The sequence below is a fragment of the Carcharhinus amblyrhynchos genome, chromosome 11, assembly GCF_965287045.1.
Source record: "Carcharhinus amblyrhynchos chromosome 11, sCarAmb.v2.hapA, whole genome shotgun sequence".
NCBI lineage: Eukaryota > Metazoa > Chordata > Chondrichthyes > Carcharhiniformes > Carcharhinidae > Carcharhinus > Carcharhinus amblyrhynchos.
The window spans coordinates 54,307,667-54,330,611 of NC_137334.1; the positions used below are offsets into that span (position 1 = coordinate 54,307,667).

Sequence of the window (22,945 nt, forward strand, 5' to 3'; positions counted from 1 at the left end):
CAACCCTTTCTGTTACCTCTTCGAAAAACACCAGCAAGTTAGTTGAACGTGATTTTCCCTTCAGAAATCCACACTGGTTTTCCTAAATAAACAGACATTTGCCCATATGACTATTAATTCTGTCCAAGTTATTGCACCTAGAAGTTTCCCAACCACTGAAATTAAACATTCTCTGACATCACTTCAAGTCAAATGAAGCCTGAAAAATGATGACCCCCCCATAATTTCCACTCTCATTTCCCTCAGTATTCTTGGATGTATCTTTTCTGCTGCTGGAGCATTACCAATTTTAAGTACAGACAGCCTGTACAATACTTCTTCCTTATCAATTGTAAATTCTTCTTGTGTCCAAATTACCGCCTGTTTCACCCTAGTGTGAGTAACATCTTCCTTGGTAAAGACAAAGATACAGAGGACAAAACATTTGTTTCAGTCGCCTTCCCTTCGGTTATTTTCTTCAATTTTTCATTTTAAATTAAGTTTGTTTTTGGTTTCAAATCTGTATCCTTTAGTTTACAATGGTTATTTCCTTTCCCACCTTCCTCCAAAAAGATTTTTCAAACCTTCTATTTTATTTTTCTATGGTTTCATTCAATTTCGCCTGAGTTTCATTTTTAACGCAGCAGTGGATTTTGTCTTTTTCTTACTTGTGTTTTGTATTAGACTTTTTTGTTCATTTTAAATTTCCATTTGACTCACACAGCTACTGAATTGTTGACAAAGCTGAACCTACCTTTTGAGAAGCGAATGATTTATGTGTCTATGTGTGAGAGGGAGAGAAAAGCAAGAAAACTGAAACAGATAGAAATGCAGAGGATAATGCAGTCTTAGGACTGGTTTGAGCTTTGCTTCCCAGCTGAATACTGAATGCAATTCTTCAACTATTCAGCCACCTAGCACAGCCTTCCCAACTACTTTAATGGAACATGTAACTTGAGGGATTCATTGAACGATTTACAGTTTAAAATATAAACAATCCACAGGTATTGTGCAAATATTAAAATAAGATTTATTTTGCACAGTTCCAGGGTAACCAATCATCAACTGAAGGAGAATAATGGCTGACAGTAAAATCTTTGACCAATCTGGTAAGAAGTTTTGAAATTTTATTAGGTTGTGTATATATTTCAATGTTGTAAACAATTTGTTGTGAAATAAATTACTGCTGGAGTGAGTAAATCTGTAACACATCCTGACACATGTTAAGAAACACAATTTATATTTTTGTAAACCATTATTAATGCCATCATTACCAAAGTATGTTCTAATTATCATATTTTGCCTATTAAGCTTCATTTATATGTTCATTATATGATGATGGATTAATACTAGCACAGGGAATTCAATAATAAACAAAACCTCCAGCAGTGTTGGAAGAATGGCATCGTGTTTTCAATACAAATGACATTGTTCCAGCAAAAAGATTACAGTACGTGCAGTATCTTTCAGCCCTGTACTATTTCAACAACAAAGGCAGAAACACACAGAAACATTGAGCTGGGTGGAGGTTCTGCCTTTATACTTTTTTTTATACTGAGAAAACCATCCCTAAAAAGAGTTTTTTAAGATTAATATCTCAGAAATATTGATATAAGTTGCTTAAATTATTCACCATTGTTTTCAATTTTGATGGTTATTTTTCAGTATCCAGTCTTTCTATTTGCATATTCCTATCACTCAATATAGAGAGGACCCAACCTGCAGCACTCCCTAGATTTGCTGGGTTTCCAGCTCCTGCAGCTTGTTCCCATATTCTGCCCATCCTCATTTGGTGCATTGACAAATCTGAGGGTGTTTCTGGGAGATAGATCCTAGACTACGCAGGGAATTAAACTGAGGAAGGATCAATCATCACCATCTGACTTCAAATGCCCTTCTGGAAAAGATTTTGAAAGCAATGTGCTATTTCTCTTCAACCCCTGAAGGCTTCTGTCCCAACTGCACTCATTACACTCATCAATTTAGATCGAGCGAATGTCTCTGTTGAAATTGAATTAATGCAGAACATCCTTTCCCCAACTATTTGAATGGCCCTGTGATCGAATCCTTACAGTGCAGAAGGAGGTCATTTAGCCCATCAAGTCTGCACCGAATCTCTGACATAGTATCTTTCCCAGGACCTCGCCACATTCATACCTCCGTCACCCCACACATTTACCATGGCTAATTCATCTAATGTGCAAATCTTGGGATGCTATGAGATCATTTTTTTTTTACCATGGCCAATCCACCTAAGCTGCACATCTTTGCACTGTGGGAAGAAACTGGCACACCCGGAGGAAACCCACGCCGATATGAGGAGAATATGAAAATTCCACACAGTCATCCAAGACGGGAATTGAACCCAGGTCCCTGGCACTGTGAGGCAGCAGTGCTAACCACTGTGCCACCGTGCTGTATGATTTGGTTGTGGGTGGCTCAAAGGCACACTCCAGCTTAATCCAATGACTGTGAGAAAGGCTGGAAATTATGGGCCAATGATTTTAAAAATAGTTTTGAGTTTTCTACCAATTGTTAGTTTGTGGAAAATGTCAACTGTTTTGGAGGTTTCCTCTATTTTGTCCTTTGCAACAAATTACAAATATGTTTAGAAGGATCTTGTTTATAATTCCACTGCAAATTGTGGTCAGAGCAAATCATTCCCCCTTCAAAAAAAAATCCACCTTCCACAAGTTCTCAGCTTGAACTGGAATGGAATGGACTTCCTACAATGGTAAAACATAAGGGAGGAAATTACATGCACATGGGATACAGGGTGATCTGATCAGGTGGATTCATAATTGGCTTAGCAGTGGCCCAGGTGACAGAGGGTGAAGACAGACAGCTGCTTTAGTGACTGGAGGCCCACGGGGGTCCGTGCTGGGCTCCCTATTGTTTGTCATTTATATAAATGACATTGATGACTATGTTGGGGGTAGGATCAGTAAATTTACAGATGACACAAAGATTGGCCAGGTGGTTAACAGTGAGGTTGAGTGTCTTGGGTTCCAGGAAGATATAGACAAGATGGTCAGATGGGTGGATAAGAGGCAGATGGAATTTAACACTGAAAAGTGTCAGGTGATACACTTCAGAAGGAGTAATTTGACATTTGACATTATGAAAGGTCTGACACTGGGAAATTCTGAAGCACAAAGGGACCTTGGCATGTTTGTTCATAGATCTCTGAAGGTAGAAAGACAGGTAAAAAGGGTGGTGAAAAAGGCATACAGCACACTCGCCTTCATCAATCAGGGTATAGATTAGAAAAGCAGAGAGGTCATGATGGAGTTGTATAGAACTTTGGTGAGACCAGCTGCAGTTCTGGAAGGTTCCACATCTTGGAAGGATGTGATCACACTGGAAGGAGAGAGGAGATTCACCAGGATTGTTGCTTGGGATGGAACATTTAAGTTATGAAGAGAGGTTGGATAGGCTTGGGTTGTTTTCACTGGAGCAGAGAAGACAGAGGGGCAATTTGATTGAAATCCTCAAGATTATGAGAGACATGGACAGGGTGGATAGGGAGCAGCTGTTCCTTTAGTGGAAGGGTCAGTTACGAGGGGACACAAGTTAAAAGCAAGGGTTAGGAGGTTCGGAGGGGATCTGAGGAAAAAGGGTGGTGACAGTCTGGAATGCATTGCCTGGGAGGGTGGTGGAGGTGGGATGCCTCACTCACATCCTTTGAAAATACTTGGATGAGTACTTGGCATGGTACTTAATATTCAAGGCTATGGGCCAAGTGCTGGCAAGTGGGATTAGCTGGGCAGATCAGGACCTCTCATGCGTCGCTGCAGACTCAATAGGCCAAAGGATTCTTGATTCTGTGATTAGTGGCCACTTATCTTGTCCAGCAATATTGTCAGAAGATCAGAGGAACAATTGCAAACTCCTCTGGAGTCAGAACTGGAAGGCTTCTGTCGATGCAATCCTGGTGTAAACTGAGATTCAGGCCATAACCTTGTGTAAAAGTGAATGATGTAAACCAAGAAAGTTCTGGGTTTGATCAATGATTTGTGCTAACCTAACTGATATTAGATGCAGGGATGATAATGGGGAGATCACATGTCGAATTATACTGAAACCTGAGGGAGTTGAATGAGGATGCGATTGTGTCCCCCATGATTTATGAACCTCCTAGCACAATGATAATATTAAATAGCTCTTCTATGAGTTACAGAGAACATCTACCAGCTAATTGTCATTGCCTTTTGGGAAGGTGAAAACTGGGGATTATTTTAAACTTAATGTGCAAAAGCAAGTTATAAAATATTAATTGCTGCTTTTGTATTTCAATATTTAATCATTCATTTTCTTTGTGTTAACTGTCTTTTGGACACTTAGTAGATTTTCTGGGATGCCACAGTCCCAACACCATCACTTCCCACCCACAGCTAAAAGATCGTGGGGAAAAACCACTCAGGATCCTGACAGCTGTCCTGCAGGGATTTAGCAGTGGGAGCAGTGTTAATTGCTTTATGTTTAAGGTGAGACTTACATCCCTTTCCCAGGAGAAAATACAACCTTAGAGAGCTGGCAGCCAATCAGGTGGCCAGCAGCTTTGTAGTTGCAACAGCACCAGTGGGAGTGCTAGCCACTACTGGGACTACAGACAGTCCCACCACAGAGAAGTTAGTCCTGGGTCAGGAGTCTCGACAATGGGGGAGAGGAGAGTGGGTGCAAGAGACCGGGGCTGAGGGTGAAAGGGAAATGGCCTTCAGGGTAAGAGGTGCCTCCAATCTGGGGGCCCACAAATGAAGTCTTCCCCCTTGCATGACACTGACACTGCCGGGCTTCCTGTGTGGTGCGGGCCTATCCCAGCCACAGGTGAAAAACCCACTACAGCGGGATGTGGCTCTAAAGCAGCCACTAATTGGCTACTTAAGGGCCTCCAGAGGCCCAAGAATGGACAGGCTGCCTGACAGGTCAGGGGTGGGCAGGTAGGTGGCGGGAAGGCCACCTGTTGGATTTTCCATGTCTCACTACCTTCAAACCCATCAGCGAGGCAGTAAATAATCCAGCCTGAAAAGAAGCAAGAGGTATGAGATAATGCAGGAAAGTGGAGTTGAAACAAAAAATCAATAATGATCTTAATGAACGGTGGAGACTGTGGAGTGCTATTACTCATCTTCTCCAATTTCCTATGTTACATTCTGAAGTCATGGTAGGTTGCAGGTTAGAACCACAAAGGTAGTTCACTGGGAAGTGACACTGGGAAGTATCTATGATGAGTAGTCTCTATTAATGTAATGGACAGTGTGTCCATTCTTTGGTGTCTGGTGACAGTGTGTGTATTTTCTATTGTTCGTGCCTAGATTGGTCCAGAAGGATGGTGCCCGATCCCAGGCATGTAAAAATGGCAGTGAGTGCATTTTATGTGAGAGAATGCATCATTGTTCACTGGCCATTTGGAGAGGCTTACTCATTAGTCAGTAGGATTAAGAACAGAATTTCATGAGCACTGGAATTTTCTAGCCTCTAAAACCATACTCTCATCCCTATGAGTACTAAATAATCCACCCATGTCCAATCGATTAGAAACATTGCAGATTCTGCAATAAGTTCAGAACAAAAATCTATATTTAGCAATGTTCTTTGACTAGATTGCTCATAATAATTCTTCTCAGCCTTGCTGCCGTATAGTGATTAGATGCATTTTGTTTATGCTGAGACTCAGTAATGTAATCGGTATTCAGATCTATTTCAGCATTATAACCCCATCAAAGAATCACAGAATTGAGACAGCACTGAAGGAGTTCATTTGGCCCATTGTGTCTGTACTAGCTCTCCAAGCAAGCTTCATGACTTTGTGCCATTCCCCTGACTTTTCCCTGTACCCCTGTGTATTGTTTTGAGCATCTAATCATCTAATGCCCTCTTGAATGCCTTGATTGAACCTGCCTCCATCGCATTTCCGGGCAGTGTATTCCAGACTCAAACCACTTGCTCTGTGAAAAACTATTATCTCACATCACATTTAATTCTTTTGCAAATCACTTGGAATCTCTGCCCTCCTGCTCTCAATCCTTTTACAAATGAGAACAGTTACTCCCCATTTACTCTGTCCAACCCACTTATGATTTTGAACGTCTCTATCAAATCTCCTCTTAGCTTTCTTCTCTCCCAGGAGAACAGTCCCAACCTCCCAATCTTTTTTTTAGATTAGTGCCACAAGTAGGCTTACATTAACACTGCAATGAAGTTACTGTGAAAATCCCCTACCCCATAACTGAAGTTTCTCATCCTTGCAACCATTCTTGTAAACCTCTTCTACACTCTCTCCAATGCATTCATATCCTTCCTGTAGTGTGGCGCCCAAAACTGTACACAATATACTAGCTGAGGTCTAACTAATATTTTGTATTTGTTCAGCATAGCCCCCTTACTTTTGTACATGTGCCCCTATTAATAATGCCCAGGATATTATGCTTTAACTGCTCTCTTCAGCTGCCCTGCTACCTTCAATGATCTTTGCACGTATACAGCCAGGTCCCTCTGCTCCTGCACCCCCTAAGAATTGTACCCTTTTATATTGTCTGTTTATGTTCTTCCAACCAAAATACATCACATCACACTTCCTTGCTTTGAACTTCATGTGCCTATATGCCCATTCCACCAACTTGTCTATATCCTAGTGAAGGTCTACGCTGTCCTCTTCATAGTTTACAACACTTCCATGTCATCTGCAAGTTTTGCATACCAAAGCCTAGGCCAGGGGTGCAGGCCCAGACTTAGTGACTTGAGATCTACATTTTCAACAGTCGTCCTAACATGTTCTACCAGTTTTGTTTTCCCATCCTCCCCAACACGGACATCAACATCAACTATGGATAAAAAGGAGAAAAATGCACCAAGCTTACTTCTTTCTGCACACGATTATGCATCATCTCCTCCCCTAAAGTAAAGCAGGTGGTACAGTGCTTGCTTTCTGTACATTTTTTCTCCTTAGAAATAAACTTTATATGATGATACAGTAAGTTCTGTGGAATAGAAGCTAAACTATATATTTATTATAGTGTGTTTTGGTGAAGCCAGCTGCAAACATCCTGCACAAGATGCTTCTATCGTGTTGAAAGCACGACAATCTGGTCCTTTTGGACTCACTGGTTCCAGAATTTTAATCTATGTAAATTCTCCAACAGCATGATGGGATTTAAACTCTTACCCTCCAGATCATTAATCCAGTTCCTGCGACATTACACATGCTTCTGCATTCTAAGTAGCAAAGGTTTAATATTGTGCCATATTCTATTGCCATTTATTCTATGGGTCCAGGATGCCTCCTACTTTTAAATGAATGCAAATAAGTGAAGACAGTTTTGTGCAGTTGATTCTTATCCACTAGGAAGTGGGTTGAAACCGAAGGATAATATCTTACAACAGTGCGCTAAAGGCTACTTGTTTGCACAAGGCTTTTGCTTTCAACAGGGGTAGATGGGAGTTATATTTCATCAGCCTGTCAAAATCTGAGTTTGAAGCTACAAGGCTAATGTCTAATCTGCTGCCAACCCAGTTAACAGGTGAAAATATTCTAAATATGTGCTAACTACATTCTGCTTTCAACACGACAGAAGCATCTAGTGCAGGATGTTTGCAGCTGGCTTCACCAAAACACACTATAATAAGTATATCGTTTAGCTTCTATTCAATAGAACCTACTGTATCATCATATAAAGTTTATTACTAAGGAGAAATAATGTGCAGAAAGCAAGCACTGTACATGTTCCAGGGATGGTGGCAATTAATATCTCAGCAACCCTAGGAACTATGAACTCTATGCTCTCTTAGCATCCATATTCCTATGGCACATGGTTGGGGTAATTTAATCTTTACAGGACTAGCACAGAATTACTCCCCAACTCATATTGGGAGATTAATTGATGACACATAAGGTAGCATGTTCTTGTAGCCTTTGAATATGCTGGTCTAAATTTAGGCTAGAATATTCTATGCCAACCTTCGGTGGAAGATTCAAGATATGGAAGAGCAAAGCAGGAAGACTGCATCGCGTTTCCCCTACATGTTTTTCCCATTGCATTCTCCATGACATGGGCCAGGATTTTACAGCCCCTGGGAACAGGCAGAGAGGGCTATGAAACTGGGCACCATGCCCCTTAACCAAAATCAACATCTGAAAAATAAATATACACTGCCAGGAGCTGGCAGTTCCGATATGTAGTGGTGCACAACAACATCAATGATTTTCCTTCCTTTCCCATAACATATTTTCTAATGCAGACCATTATTTAAATGACCACAACACCAGCAAACTGGCCAGAAGCAGGGCTGGAACTTTGGGTGGGCAGATCTCTCAAACCACCGAAATTGAACTAGAATTCCGTTAAGGCAGAAAGTCCAAGCCTAAATGCCTGCAGGCAAGTTGGGGGCTTGTTACATCCGATCTAATATTCAAGGGATTTAAGGTTTGTTATTATTAATCAACAAACCAAGATGTAAAATGTACCACAGAGATATTATTGGCATGAATGTTATTTTTTGAAGCCTTTAAAATACACTTTACTTTCTGTACAGAGCAATTTAAAGCTGCCTTGCATTTGAAAGAAGGAATTCCGAACAATAAGCAACGGGAAACCTCACTGATTCCTGGTCTTGGCTACATGACGACTGGAGAAGAAAGATGCCGAGGACGACGTAATGTTGTTTTTGATTCCGATTCTGACTATGTGAAGTTGGCAAAGCGAGGGGGTGTTCCAGGTAAGTCCAAAGTAGCTAAAAACATACATTGCTCTCACAATGGCTCAATGGTATTCTCAATAACACAAGGCTTACTGCTTCCAAAAACTGCAAGTGATGATGTTGAAAAGAGTAGGATGAACCTTCATTCTCACAGTATGTCAAAGGAACACAGGATGGGATTGTACAGCCAGCAGCTAAAATAACATTGCTTATGACTACTGGCTGTGCACTTTCCATAAAACCATACAATCCCCACGGTGCAGAAAAACATCCTTTAGCCAATCGAGTCTGCACAAACACTTTGAAAGAGCATTCCCCCAAGTCCATCACTCCACCCCATCCCTGTAACCCTGTGCAATTTTCATGCTAATTCACCTAACCTATGCATTTTTAGACATTGTGGGGCAATTTAGCATGGCAAATCCAACTTACCTGTTCATCTTTGGACTGTGGGAGGAAACCAAAGTGCCTGGAGGAAACCCACACAGACACAGAGAGAACATGAAAACTCCACACAGTCATCCAAGGCAGGAATTAAACCCACGTCCCTGGCGCTGTGAGGCAGCAATCACTTCCCATTTGCCTGATTTCCTCCCACTATTTCTTGCTGTCAAAAACCTCTGCACGTACCTTGATAAGACACAAACCCACACTTCCCTATTATCATCCAAACAACTTTCCCCTGTACCTCCCCCAACCCAACACCTATCCAAGAGAACACAACAGAAAATATATAAGCAGATGTTGACAATACATCCCCTCAAGCCTGCTCTGCCATCACATACAATCATGGTGAATCTTTCACCTTAACTCCACTCTCCCACCATTCTCTATGTCCCTGCGAGAACAAACAGTTGTCTACCCCAACCTTAAATATAGTCAATAATCAATCATCCAAAAAGCTCAGGGGTAGAATATTCCAAAGATTCACAACCCTTTAAACAGAGACATTTCACCTCATCTCAGTCCTAAATGATTGACCACAAAACCAAGGATTACAGAAGAAATTAGGTACCACAGCCACACCAGGGGGATCAGAGGCTTTTGAAGCCCCTAAGTGGTTGGGGACATGGCCAGACAGTGCCCATTGAGTGGTGCCAATCTGGCACCGTCCATCTGACATCCTGGCATTGTCCACCTGGGGCAGCACAGTGGCACAGTGGTTAGCACTGCTGCCTCACAGCACCAGGGACTCAGGTTCGATTCCTGTCTTGGGTCACAGTCTGTGTGGAGTCTGCATATTCTCCCCGTGTCTGTGTGAGTTTCCTCTGGGTGGTCCGGTTTCTCTCACAGTCCAAAAATGTGCTGGTTAGGTGGATTGGCCATGCTAAATTCTCCCTCAGTGTACCCGAATAGGTGTGAGAGTATGGCAACCAGGGGATTTTCACAGTAACTGCATTGCAATGTTGTTAATGTAAGCCTACTTATGACACCTAATAAATAAATAACTAAACTTTAAACAAACTTTAACCTGGTACCATGGAAATGCCCAGTTGGGCACCATAAGTGTGCCATGGGCAATGCCAGGGTGTGTGGCCTGTGGGTAGGGCTATGTTGGGGGGGCTTAAGCAGGCAGGAACCCTGCAAGAGAGGGGGGAATGCTACAAGCTTTGGATTTGATTTTGATTTGATTTATGATTGTCACGTGTATTAACATACAGCGAAAAATATTGTTTCTTACAAGCTATACAGAGAAAGCATACCATTCATAGAGAGGGAAATGAGAGAGTGCAGAATGTAGTGTTACAATCATTGCTAGGGTGTAGAGAAAGATCAACTTACTGCAAGGTAAGTCCATTCAAAAGCCTGATAGCAGCAGGCAAGAAGCTGTCCTTGAGTTGGTTGGTACAAGACCTCAGACTTTTGTATGTTTTTCCGATGGAAGAAGGTGGAAGAGAGCGTGTCCAGGGTGTGTTGGGTCCTTAGTTATGCTGGCTACTTTGCTGAGGCAGCGGGATGTGTAGACAGAGTCAATGGAAGGGAGGCTGGTGTGCATGATGGATTGGGCTACATTCACAACCTTTTGTGGTTCCTTGGAGTCTTGGGCAGAGCAGGAGCCATGCCAAGCTGTCATACAACCAGAAAGAATGCTTTTTATGGTACATCGGTGAACATTGATGAGAGTTGTAGCTACATGCCAAATTTCCTTAGTCTTCTGAGAAAGTAGAGGCGTTGATGTGCTTTCTTAACTATAGTGTAGGCATAGGGGGGTCCAGGACAGGTTGTCGGTGATCTGGACACCTAAAAACTTGAAGCTCTCAACCTTCTCTACTTCGTCCCCGTTGATGTGGACAGGGGCATGTTCTTCTTTATGATTCCTGAAGTCGATGACAATCTCCTTCATTTTGTTGACATTGAGGGAGAGATTATTGTTGCCGCACCAGCTCACCAGATCCTCTATCTCATTCCTGTACTCTGTCTCGTTATTGTTTGAGATCCGACCCATTACAGTGGTGTCGTCAGCAAATTTGAAAATCAACTTGGAGGGAATTTGGTCACGCAGTCATAGATGTATAAGGAGTATAATAGAGGTCTGAGAGCACAGCCTTGTGGGGCACCGGTGTGGAGGATGATCATGGAGGAGGTGTTGTTGCCTATCCTTACTGATTGTGGCCTTTGAGTTAGGAAGTTCAGGATCCAGCCACAGAGGGAGGTTCTGAGGCCCAGGCCACGGAGTTTGCAGATGAGTTTTATGGGAATAGTGATGTTGAAGGCTGAGCTGTAGTCAATAAAAAGGAGTCTGACATAGGTGTCCTTGTTATCTAGGTGTTCCAGCATTGAGTGCAGGGCCAGGGAAATGGCGTCTGCTGTGGACCTGTTGCGGTGGTAGGCAAACTGTAGTGGATCCAGGAATTCTGGGAGGCTGGAACTGATTTGTGCCATGACCAGCCTTCCGAAGCATTTTATAATGTTGGATGTCAGAGCCACCGGATGATAATCATTAAGACACGCTGCTTAGTCTTTCTTAGATACCGGGATGATGGTCGTCTTCTTGAAGCAGATAGGGACCTTAGATTGTTGTAAAGTGAGGTTAAAGATGTCTGTGAGTACCCCCACCAGCCGATCCACACAGGATCTGAGTGCTCGTCCAGGTATCCCATCCGGGCCAGTCACTTTCCATGAGTTCACCTTCGGAAAAGCTGCTCTGACATCTGTAATGGTGACCCCAGAATGGTGCATCCAGGGCTACCAGAGTAGAGGGCATGCTCTCGCTGACTCTTGTTCAAAACGGGCGTAGAATGCATTGAGCTCATCAGGTGCATTGGAGCCGGTGATTTCACATGCCTTCGTCTTGTAGCCTGTTATGTCTTGCAGACCTTGCTATAGTCAGCGGGGGTCAGTGTGACTAGCCTGGGACTCTAGCTTGGTCTGGTACTGTCTTTTGGTATCTTTGATGGATCTCCTTAGATCGTATCTGGCTGCCTTGTATCGGTCAGACCTGGACTTCAGCAAGCAGTGGATATCCTTGTTCATCCATGGTTTCCGTTTGGGGAATACACGGATTTGCTTCTTTGGCACACAGTCTTCTCCACACTTACTAATGAAGTCAGCCACCATAGTGGTGTACTTGTTCAGGCGTCGCACAGTTTTTAAATCCTGACCAGTCCACTGACTCCAAGCAGCCTCGTAAGAGATCATCCGATTTGTCAGACCAACATTGCACGACTTTCTTTGATGGATTCTCCTGCTTCAGTTTTTGTTTGTAAGCCGGGAGCAGGAGCACAGCCTTGTGGTCTGATTTGCAAAGTGTGGACGTGCAATAGAGCGGTGGGCATGTTTGATATTTGTGTAGCAGTGGTCTAGGATGTTTAGGCCTCTGATGGAATAGGAGACGTGCTGATGGTAACTTGGTAGGACGCTCTTGAGCTTGGCTTGATTGAAGTCCCCGGCCATGGTGAACAAGGCCTTGGGATGTTTCGCCTCAAGGCTATTCGTAGCGGTGTATGTTTCGTCCAGAGCGATCTTCACATCCGTCTGGGATGGGATATAAGCTGCCATCAAGATGATGGAGGTAGATTTCCGAGGAAGGTAGTAAGGGCGGCACTCCAGGAAGCATGGAAAATGTGCAGGCCTGCAGCTGAGAGTGAAACAACATGGTCCCAAGGCCCCCTTCCCCAGCTTACTGCTTGCAAATGTCCAATCTCTGGAAAACAAGCTAGACAAACTTAGAGCCAGACTCACTTTCCAAAGAGAACTGAGGGACTGCTGTGTACTTGTTTCACGGAGAAGTGGCTCACTCCTGGACAGTGCCCTACAAGCAGAGGGCTCTCAATCCATCGAATGGACCATACAGTGGCCTCAGGCAAGGCGAGGGGAGGTGGGGTTTGCTTCCTAATCAACACCTCATGAAATCTAGACATAGCAACACTGGCAACTTTCTGCTCAGTAAGAGATCTCACAGACCTTGTGGTGAAGGATCCTCTTGGGGAGAGTGATCATTGTATGGTGGAGTTTCTGGTGCAGATGGAGGAGGAGAAAGTGGGTTCCCGGACATGCGTCCTTTGTTTGAACAGAGGGGAGTATGGTAGGATGAGAGAAGAATTGGCGAATGTTGACTGGGGGAGCGCGTAGGAAGGTAGGTCTGCTGAGGAGCAGTGGAGGATCTTTAAGGAGATCTTTCTTGGTGCTCAGCAGAAATTTATTCCGATGGTTAGAGAGGACCGTAGGAGGAGTGGTAATAAGCCATGGATAACGAAGGAGGTGAAGGAAAGTGTTAAATTAAAAGCAGAGGCGTTTAGAGTAGCTAAGAGTAGTGGGCGAGAAGAGGATTGGGAGAGGTTTAAAAGTCAACAAAGATTGACAAAGAAGTTGCTAAAGAAGGGTAGGATAAACTATGAAGCTGAGCTAGCGCTTAATATAAAAAAGGATAGTAAGAGTTTTTACAAATATATAAAAAGGAAGAGGCTGGCTAGGGTGAACGTTGGACCCTTAGAGGATGAGAGGGAGACTTAGTGGTAGGGGATGGGGAAATGGCTGAGGCCTTGAATAACTTTTTTGTTTCGGTCTTCACGGAGGAGGACATGAATAATTTGCCGGCTGTTAGCGATGGAAAGGTGGTAGGACTGGAGGGTCTTAATGACATTATTGTTACTAGAGAGGCGGTGCTCGACAGACTGGAGGGACTGATTGTGGACAAGTCCCCAGGACCGGATGGAATGCATCCAAGGGTTCTGAAAGAAATGGCGGAGGTGATAGTGGATGCCTTGGTGGTTATTTTCCAAACGTCGCTGGATTCTGGGGAAGTGCCGGAAGATTGGAAAACGGCTAATGTTATGCCGTTGTTTAAGAAGGGTGGCAGGCAAAAGGCAGGGAATTATAGGCCGGTTAGTTTAATGTCTGTTGTAGGAAAAATGTTAGAATCCGTCATCAAGGAGGAAATAGCGAGGCACCTTGAGGGGAATTGCTTGATAGAGCAGACGCAGCACGGTTTTGTTAAGGGGAAGTCGTGTCTGACAAATTTATTGGAGTTCTATGAGGATGTGTCTAGGGCGGTGGATAGAGGAGAGCCGGTGGATGTGGTCTTTCTTGATTTTCAGAAGGCGTTTGACAACGTACCTCACAAGAGGTTATTGCAGAAGGTAAGGGGGCATGGAGTTGGGGGTAGGGTGTTAGCGTGGATAGAGGATTGGTTGTCAAATAGGAGGCAGAGAGTGGGGGTCAATGGGTGCTATTCGGATTGGCGGTTGGTGACTAGTGGAGTGCCCCAGGGGTCAGTGCTGGGGCCTCAGCTATTTACCATTTATATAGATGATCTGGAGGAGGGAACCGAGTGTATGGTGTCGAAATTTGCTGATGACACCAAGATTGGGGGAACGGCAAATTGCGCGGAGGGTGTGGAGAGTCTGCAGAAGGATCTAGATAGGCTGGGCGAATGGGCCAGGAACTGGCAAATGGAATTTAATGCTGGCAAGTGCGAGGTGGTCCACTTTGGTAGGAATAATGGTAGGAAGGACTATTAATTACGTGGCGAAAAACTGCAGCAGGTGACGGTGCAGAGGGACCTTGGGGTCCTTGTGCATGAGTTGCAAAAACCCAGCCTGCAGGTGCAGCAGGTGGTCAGGAAGGCTAATGGGATGCTGGCCTTCATAGCGAGGGGGATTGAATATAAAAGTAGGGAGGTCTTGCTGCAGCTGTATAGGGCACTGGTGAGGCCGCAGCTGGAGTACTGTGTGCAGTTTTGGTCGCCGCACTTACGCAAGGATATTTTGGCTTTGGAGGGAGTGCAGAGGAGGTTTACTAGGCTGATACCGGAGTTGAGGGGGTTGAGCTATGAGGAGAGGCTGAATAAACTAGGCTTGTACTCGTTAGAGTTTAGAAGAATGAGGGGAGATCTCATTGAGACATATAAGATGATGAATGGGATGGATAGGATAGAGGTGGAGAGACTCTTCCCGCTCAGAAAGGACAGTAGGTCTAGGGGGCACAGCCTCAAGATAAAGGGGGGTGCGGTTTAGAACGGGGTTGAGGAGGAACTTCTTCACTCAAAGGGTGGTGAATCTCTGGAATTCTCTGCCCGTTGAGGTGGTGGAGGCTGCCTCGCTAAATATTTTTAAGACGCGGGTTGATGGGTTTTTGATAAGCGAGGGGATTAAGGGTTATGGGGAGAGGGCGGGAAAGTGGAACTGAGACACGACAGATCAGCCATGATCTTATTGAATGGCGGGGCAGGCTCGAAGGGCTGGATGGCCTACTCCTGCTCCTATTTCTTATGTTCTTATGTTCTTATAACACCAGGTTAAAGTCCAACAGGCTTATTTGGTAGCAAAAGCCACTAGCTTTCAGAGCACTTGCTGCCCCTTCATCAGGTGAGTGGGAGTTCTAATCACAAACACAGCATATAAAGACACAAACTCAATTTACAAAATTGGAATGCGAGTTTTTACAGGTAATCAAGTCTTAAAGGTACAGACATTGTCAACACATGACTGACAACAGTAAGAGAAGTTATATACAAGACAGAATGTGAAATGTGTGCAAGTCTATGTACATTGTGGAAACTATGTATATGCTTAAAAACTATGCCACTGATGTGATTCTAATATTGTTTTATCTTCTTGACCCGTTGCTACATCCTGGTGCTTCCCAACATCCACAGAGGAGATGGAGTCAGTCTGCTGATTGCTACACCCTGTTGCATGTGATTCCTTCAGCGGGCATCCTCTGGAAGACCGAGACCTGAAGGTTCCTGGCCTGCTTTGGGTCTTTTGGTGTGGGGCAGCTGTACCCGCCTCAGCGTGTGGAATGATCCTGATGGGGTCACAGGAAGAGGGGATTGATATCAGCTGGACACTGCCAGAGCCATCTAGGTTTAATGGCTGAGTGGTGTCCAGCTCCTAATGCACCTCCCAAGAGTTGCTCAAGTGCCCCAGGTGAGGAGAAGGGACAACTGGACAGAGATCTCAGTGCCCCATCCCCCTCTCACATAGCCACTGATGGATATCATCAAGGGCTACAGTAACAGGGCATTGCTTCTGCAGCAGTGCAGGACTGACGTCCTGGATCAAGGTCTCCATGGAGGCCACCAATCTGCTCGAGAACAGTGCACTCCTACCTTCAATCTGAAAAATGCAGCTGACATCCCTTCCTGATGTTCCCCTAATTGTCGCTGCAGCTCCAGGAACTAATTTAGGGCTGAGTCCAGAGGCTCATCGCCTGACTTGTACTTAGCAGAATGGTGGCAAACTCAGGTATCCCTGTCCCTGCCTGCAATGGACTGAATTGTGTACAGTGCTTACCAGATCACGACCCTGAGGTTGCTCTAGAACTAAGTCCCACCGAGGTGTGTGTCCCTATGCTAGCGAAAGGTATGGGTCAACACTGTGATTTCAAAGCTCTTAATAGTGCTGTTCTTAGCTTCCTTATCTAAGGTGTTGTCCAGGCTTAAGATGAGAGCTAAGGACATCGTGTGCTTGGCCGAGATGCCTATGGAAGAAAGTAGAGATGATTAGTGCATGGCATACAACTCAATAAATGCTCAATTGGCTCTGAGGAACAAGCTGGTGCAGGATACTCACTTGGGCAACCTCTCTGTCGCCACAGGAATGGTTCACATCCTCTCCTGCCAATTCAATGGCTCTTCACAAATTCTGTAAGGATTCCATTCCCAGCCTGGGATCTCTCCCTCCGATTGTGTTCCAGCTTATCTTACATGAAGACACATGAGCATGAGCAATGCCAAGGCAGACGATAAGGATGCCTGCCTTGTGCCGGCACTGAATTGACCCATAGACAGGATGAGGACATGGGTTGCAAGGATATGAGCACTGATAGAGCTATGAAGGTGCATGAGAGTGAGTTGTAATGTCCCTTTAGCTGGCAGCATGTGAAATCCTTGTGGAGTGTCATCCTGTGAATGGCTGGTGGGTTTGTGAGTGTGTGATTTGAGAGTGATAAACAGGTTGACTTACTCTGGTGAAATGGTTGAGATGATTCATCCTATTTCCGCACTAAGTGGCCGAACTTTTCTGCAGAGCGCTGGAACTGATCACCTCTGCCGCACAAATGCCAAGCCAAAGTGGTGATGTGGGTGGACCTCCTGCAGGCATTACAGGGGTAAAAGACATTCTGGCGGCCCACCATGGAGTGACCCAAGGGAGATCACCTCAGGGTTTGCGGGGTTGTGTAGACAGTCCTTTGCTGTATGCAGTGAGATTACTGCACAACAGCTCATTAACTATGGCATCTGGAGTGTGTACTGGTGAGGGCACGGCACGGTGGAGAAAAAGAGGCCACCCTCCCACAATCCAGCATGTTAGCTGTGCACACATCATTAATACGATAATGCACAATACAGCGTAAAAACCCGCCTGGCTGGCAAGATAAAGGCTGATTTTCCGGCCTGCCACTGCACTTAGAGTACCAAGGGGAATATCCCACGTGGTGTGTGGCTTAGAGGGGATCTTGCAAGTGGTGTTGTTCCCATGCATCTGCTGCACTTATCTTTCTAGGTAGTAGAGGTCACTGGTTTGGAAGGTACTGTCAAAGGAGCCTTGGTGAGTAGCTGCTACACACTGCTTCCACTGTGCGTCGGTGACAGAAGGAGAGAGCATTTGAGTTTTAAAATTGTAAGTCAGAGCCTGACTACTATTCTAACTGAAAAGTTGAGGAAAAATTCCCAGCCGCACCAAATTCCCAAGTACCTCATCACATTCGAGCCTCGCCATTGTCTCTACTCCCACACAACCTTTGAAATGCTGCAGCAGAACTGAAACTTCCTCCCTCCCTAGGCTCAGTAAATCTGGCAGCAACAGCATTGATGTGGAGATGTCCAACTTTAACCTGGTGTTGTGAGACTTCTTACAGCAACAGCATATCCAGTTAAATCCAACCTTGCTTTGGAACGAGGACATTTGAGTAAGTTAACTTCAAATTCACATTGGCTGTGGCATTCCTAATCCACTGCTAACTCTGCCAAAGGATAGAGAACTTTGTGCGCTACTTTTATAAGATATTATTATTGATAATTAAGTAGCAACAGTACAGGGAAATGTCTAGAAATGGGTTAAATGCATTTTTCTTTGTTTTGCTAAGATCTGCTAACTTTTGGCGGGTTGTCACCCAAGTCAACATGTACTCCCTCCAAGAAACCTGAGTGGTTGACTCCTGAGCCTTTACTCCAAGAAAACCATCAGTAAGTATCTACAAATCCCATCTGCATAGGGCAGCAAAAGCAGTGTTGTAATCCTGTAAAGATGAATAGTGATGAAAGTAGTAGTTTTTGGATAAACGGATCTAACTGCTTCCACTGCGCAGAAGACCAACCCAATAAGGGCAGCACAGTGGTTAGCACTGCTACCTCACAGTGCACAGGACACGAGTTCAATTCTGGCCTCGGGTGGCAGTCTGTGTGGAGTTTACATGTTCTCTGGTTTTCTCCCACAGTCCAAAGATGTGCAGGTTAGGTTGATTTGCCATACCAAATTCTCCCTTAGTGTCCCAAGATGTGTATGTTAGCAGGGACTAGTGGGGTAAATATGTGGGGTTACAGGGATAAGGCTTGGGTTAGATGCTCTTTCAGAGAGTCAGTGCGGACTCAATAGGCTGAATAGCCTGCTTCTGCACTGCAGGGATTCTATGAACAACATTTAATGGTATCTCCCATGAGTGGCGGAGATGGCTGTGCTCTTTATTCTATCCTCTGAAAAGCTATAAATGTATTAGGATCTGGCTTATGCTTTCTGTGTATTCTCACAGTCTGCATTCCAAGGCAAGTTGACATTTGTTGCCAAGCTGCTCAGAGCTGCTGAGGCAGACAGTATGAAGGGTGAAAACACAGCTTTCTGCAATTGAAAAATAATTTATCACCTAAAGGTTCCCATCCCCTTATACGAGTTACATACGTGGCAGGCAGCTTAGTCCAGATCCATTTTTGTCCAGCTTTTCTGAGGAGTTAATGCACCATCTGTGCTCTTTCACTGAGTGAGCAGTGATGGTTGTACCTCATTGATTTACACTCCACCTCCCAAATTCTGAACACAAGGAGCAAGGGGTTTAGATCGTTGTATCTTAGGTTAAAGATGCAGGAAGAAGGAATGATGACAAGATGTCTGACAAAATTGATTGTGGTGGTTGCCAGAAGCAAAGATAGACTTAAGGACAATTTTAGCACCACCTGCCCATTGGAAGCAGAACACAAAAAATTGGCTGGGTGACTCAGCCACTGATATCTTACATAAATGCTGCTGTCTTCTATTGTGAAGCTTAGCAATGAAACGGACCATCTTCACAAATTAAATGCCTTTCCTGCACTCCTCATATTCCAGGAAAGGCAGGCGACAGGGAGATTGGCCTGAATCTGACAGGGTCCTGCTTCATAATGTCCAACAGCATCATGAGCCACTACTGCAATGTTAACTGCTGAAGTGAACACGAAAACTCTTGTGCCTTTAGCATTAGCGGGAAAGTCAGTGACTCAGGCTGGAGAGTGAAAGAGAAAGAGAGAGAGACCAATGGGATAGCAGGAGGAGGAATCAATAATCAGGGCTCAAGGCAAAGACAGGGAGTTGGGACTGTGCCCCAGTTCTCTCAACTTCCTCGTCAACATTCCCGGGTCACAGCGCCATGGACCTGTGTTCAATTCTAGCCTCAGGTCCATGTCTGTGTGGAGTTTGCACATTGTCCCCGTGTCTGTGTGGGTTTCCTCCAGGTGCATCGGTTTCCTTCCACAGCCCAAACTTCTGCAGGTTAGGTGGATTGGCCATGCTAAATTGACCCTAGTGTCAGGGGATTAGCAGGGTAAATATGTGGGGTTACGGGGAATAGGGCCCGAGAGGGATTGTGGTTAGTGCAGACTCAATGGGCCAAATGGCCTCCTTCTGCACTGTAGGGATTCTATGAACATCTCTGTCATTTCCTCATTCCCATAATGATTTCTCCTGTCTCTGCTTCAAAAGAAACAATTGAGCTGCTCTCCTTTATGTGTACTTGCAAAAGCTATTACATGCTGTTTTTATATTCCTGGCCAGTTTACTTTCATTCTGTTGTTTTCCCTTGTCATTATCTTTTTGATCACCCTTTGCTGGTTTCTAAAACTCTCCCAATCATCCGTGTTTCTGTGTTTGGATCCTTCCAACTGTGAGAGACGATGGGAATGCAATTTCAGAACTTTGGTGAGGTCAGAGGAGGTCTTCTGTCAAATTTCTTTTGATTTCTGAACAAGCCAGTTCTGGATGGACAAAGACTGGAATTCTCCGGCCGTTCACGAATTGCCGCCACTGCCAGCGAGGAGGGAGAATTTGGCACTCAGCCAAATCTCCGTTCACTGCAGCAGGACCAGAGAAACCTGCTGGCGTGAATGACTGGAGAATCATGCCCATAGTCTGTCGCATGGTATCATAGAATAGTTGCAACACAGATGAGGCTATTTAGCCCATCCAAACCATGCTGGCTTTTTGCAAGAGAAACTCCATGCTCACTTCCATGCTTTTTCCTTGTGACCCTGCACATCTTTTCTCTTTGGTGCTTATCTAATCCCCATTTGAAAATCCAAATTATATTTATTTTCACCTGCTCGTAGGTAGCACATTGCAAATCTGAAAAACTGATGCATTTAAAGTTTTCTTCATGTCTCCATTGCTTCTTGTGCCAGTCACTTTAAATTGGAGCCCTCTTGTTGTCAACTCTTCAGCCAGTGGGAATGGTTTCTTTCAATGTACTCTGTTCAGACCCTTGGTGATTCTGAGCGCCTCTGTTATATCTCCTCTCAACCTTTGCTTCTCCAGAGAATATAACCCAGCTTCTTGAACTATCCACTTCATTGAAGTCTCATCGCTGGAACCATTCCTGTAAATCTGTTCTGCACTGTCAGAAACCTTCACATCCTTCTGTAAGCGCAATGCCTAGAATTGGATGCAATGGCTGGAATTTTATCAGCCTGCCTGCCACAGGAAATGAAGCAAGTGAGGGATGGAGCATGGGAATATCTGTTGACGTCGGGTGGGAGTTTATGGTTTCAGGACGAGTGAGGCCATAAAGTCCTGCCCAGTATTCCCGCTGAGGACAAACCAGTGTTTTATGAAAGTTCATCATACCTTTCTTGCTTTTGTACACTGTGCCTCTACTTATAAAGCCCAGGATCGCATATGCTTTATTAATAATTTTCCCAATCTGCCCTGTGGCAGTTAAGAATCATCGACATTAGTATGGATTGGGAGTCACATATAGGCTAGATCAGGTATGGTTGGCAGATTTCCTTCCTGAATAATATGACGGAAACCAGATAGACTTTAATGATAATCCAGTGGCTGCTTGTTGCCATTGTTAAAAGTAACTTTTAATTCCAGATTTATTTAATTAACTGCACTTTTAGAATTGCCAGCTGCTATGGCGGGATTCAAACTCAACCTTCAGGATCAGTAGTCCAGCTGCTAGAAGACTAGTTTAGAAACATAATCAGCGTGCTGTCATGCTTCCACACCTCCTCCCATCCCCCCACAATAAAACCAATTAGTGTTTATCATTGCCCATCCAAGATTCCAGCATGTTTAAACTGCCTAATCATAGTACCCATTCTAGTCTATTTCAAACTGCATTGCTTGTTGGTCCTTCTCCCAGTAAACAATCTGTACTCCAATATGCATCCTCTTTCATCTTCTGCCAAAAGATCACCTATGGAATATTTCTGAGGATGTTGTGTGGACATCATTTGGTAATTGTGGTCATGTCACTCCCTCACCAGTTGGAGATGGGAGCTAAGTTTTTAATTTCAACACTTGTGCTATCTCATTACCACATGTCAGGGCTAATCCTCTAAATGCACCTGCTAATATTGGAGTAAGACAAAATGGTAATCATCAAATTCTCCTTCTTAAAGGACAATGCAAGTGAAGCCTCCAGAAGACTTGCCTAATGGCACAATACCAGACATGTCAGAGAGTGGAAATTATAAACCTTCAACTCCCATTGAAACAACTGACACACATGTTTGTGAAAATGAAGAAAATCGTGGTTACTCAAGAAACAGTAAGGTACTGTTACAGATTGTACGTACCAAGCTTAAAGCTACTCCATTATAAAGGAGAAATTCATAATAACTATCAATAACACACAATGTATTTTGGCGGCTTTGATTTGTGGGCACTTTGGATATGGTTTGTAAAGCCAATGCAGTACTTACATTTTTAAATGATGGAAGAACAGGAGACTTCTTCTGATGCCCTGGTCAACACTCATCTCTCAACTATCACTAAAACATGCCAGTTCTCTGCAACAGCAACTCAGCCCATCCAACATCCCTGTCTTCTCCCCATAGCCCTCCAAACTCTTTCTCTTCCAGTAAACATACAATTTCCTTTTGAAATTGTGATTGAATCTGTCTCCACCATACTCCTCGCCAGTACAGAGGCAAAAAATGATTTGCACCTTCATATCACAATCTGAGATCAAAAAGAATATTAGGCCATAACATCCCAGCTCCACAGCACTGGAATTTGGGGATTACACCAAGGATGCGCTGTGGAATCCCTCTCAGACGTTTCCAGGTCAGCATTTGTACGGCAATTGTCCAGAAGTGCTAACTGCCCTGTGGCAATTTTGCTGTGCTGTGAACCATCCGAAAAAGTGATTTAGATCACTAACTTTCGATGGTTCTGCCAGGATTGTGCAAATAATTACTTAGAAAAAATTAGAAGAAACAAAATGATCTATGATCTATGAAAATCCCTTCTAACTTCTTCATAACTATGTTGAACACTCTGGCCAATCACCAGCTGAGACCACGGATGGCCTAGGGGACTCCTCCACTGATTAACTAACTAAGCACACCCCTATA

General features: G+C 44.2%; 1 protein-coding gene across 1 annotated transcript in view; it reads left to right on the forward strand.

The window, feature by feature from the left end:
- c11h7orf57 (chromosome 11 C7orf57 homolog) overlaps positions 1–22,945 on the forward strand; it is a 58,008-nt gene that overhangs the window by 13,181 nt on the left and 21,882 nt on the right. The window contains exons 2-5 of the mRNA XM_080198249.1: positions 1,023–1,088; positions 8,512–8,694; positions 18,208–18,307; positions 21,989–22,142. Of these exons, the coding sequence (XP_080054375.1) occupies positions 1,058–1,088; positions 8,512–8,694; positions 18,208–18,307; positions 21,989–22,142 (468 nt within the window). The 5' untranslated portion in view covers positions 1,023–1,057. The remainder of the gene's footprint in view (positions 1–1,022; positions 1,089–8,511; positions 8,695–18,207; positions 18,308–21,988; positions 22,143–22,945) is intronic.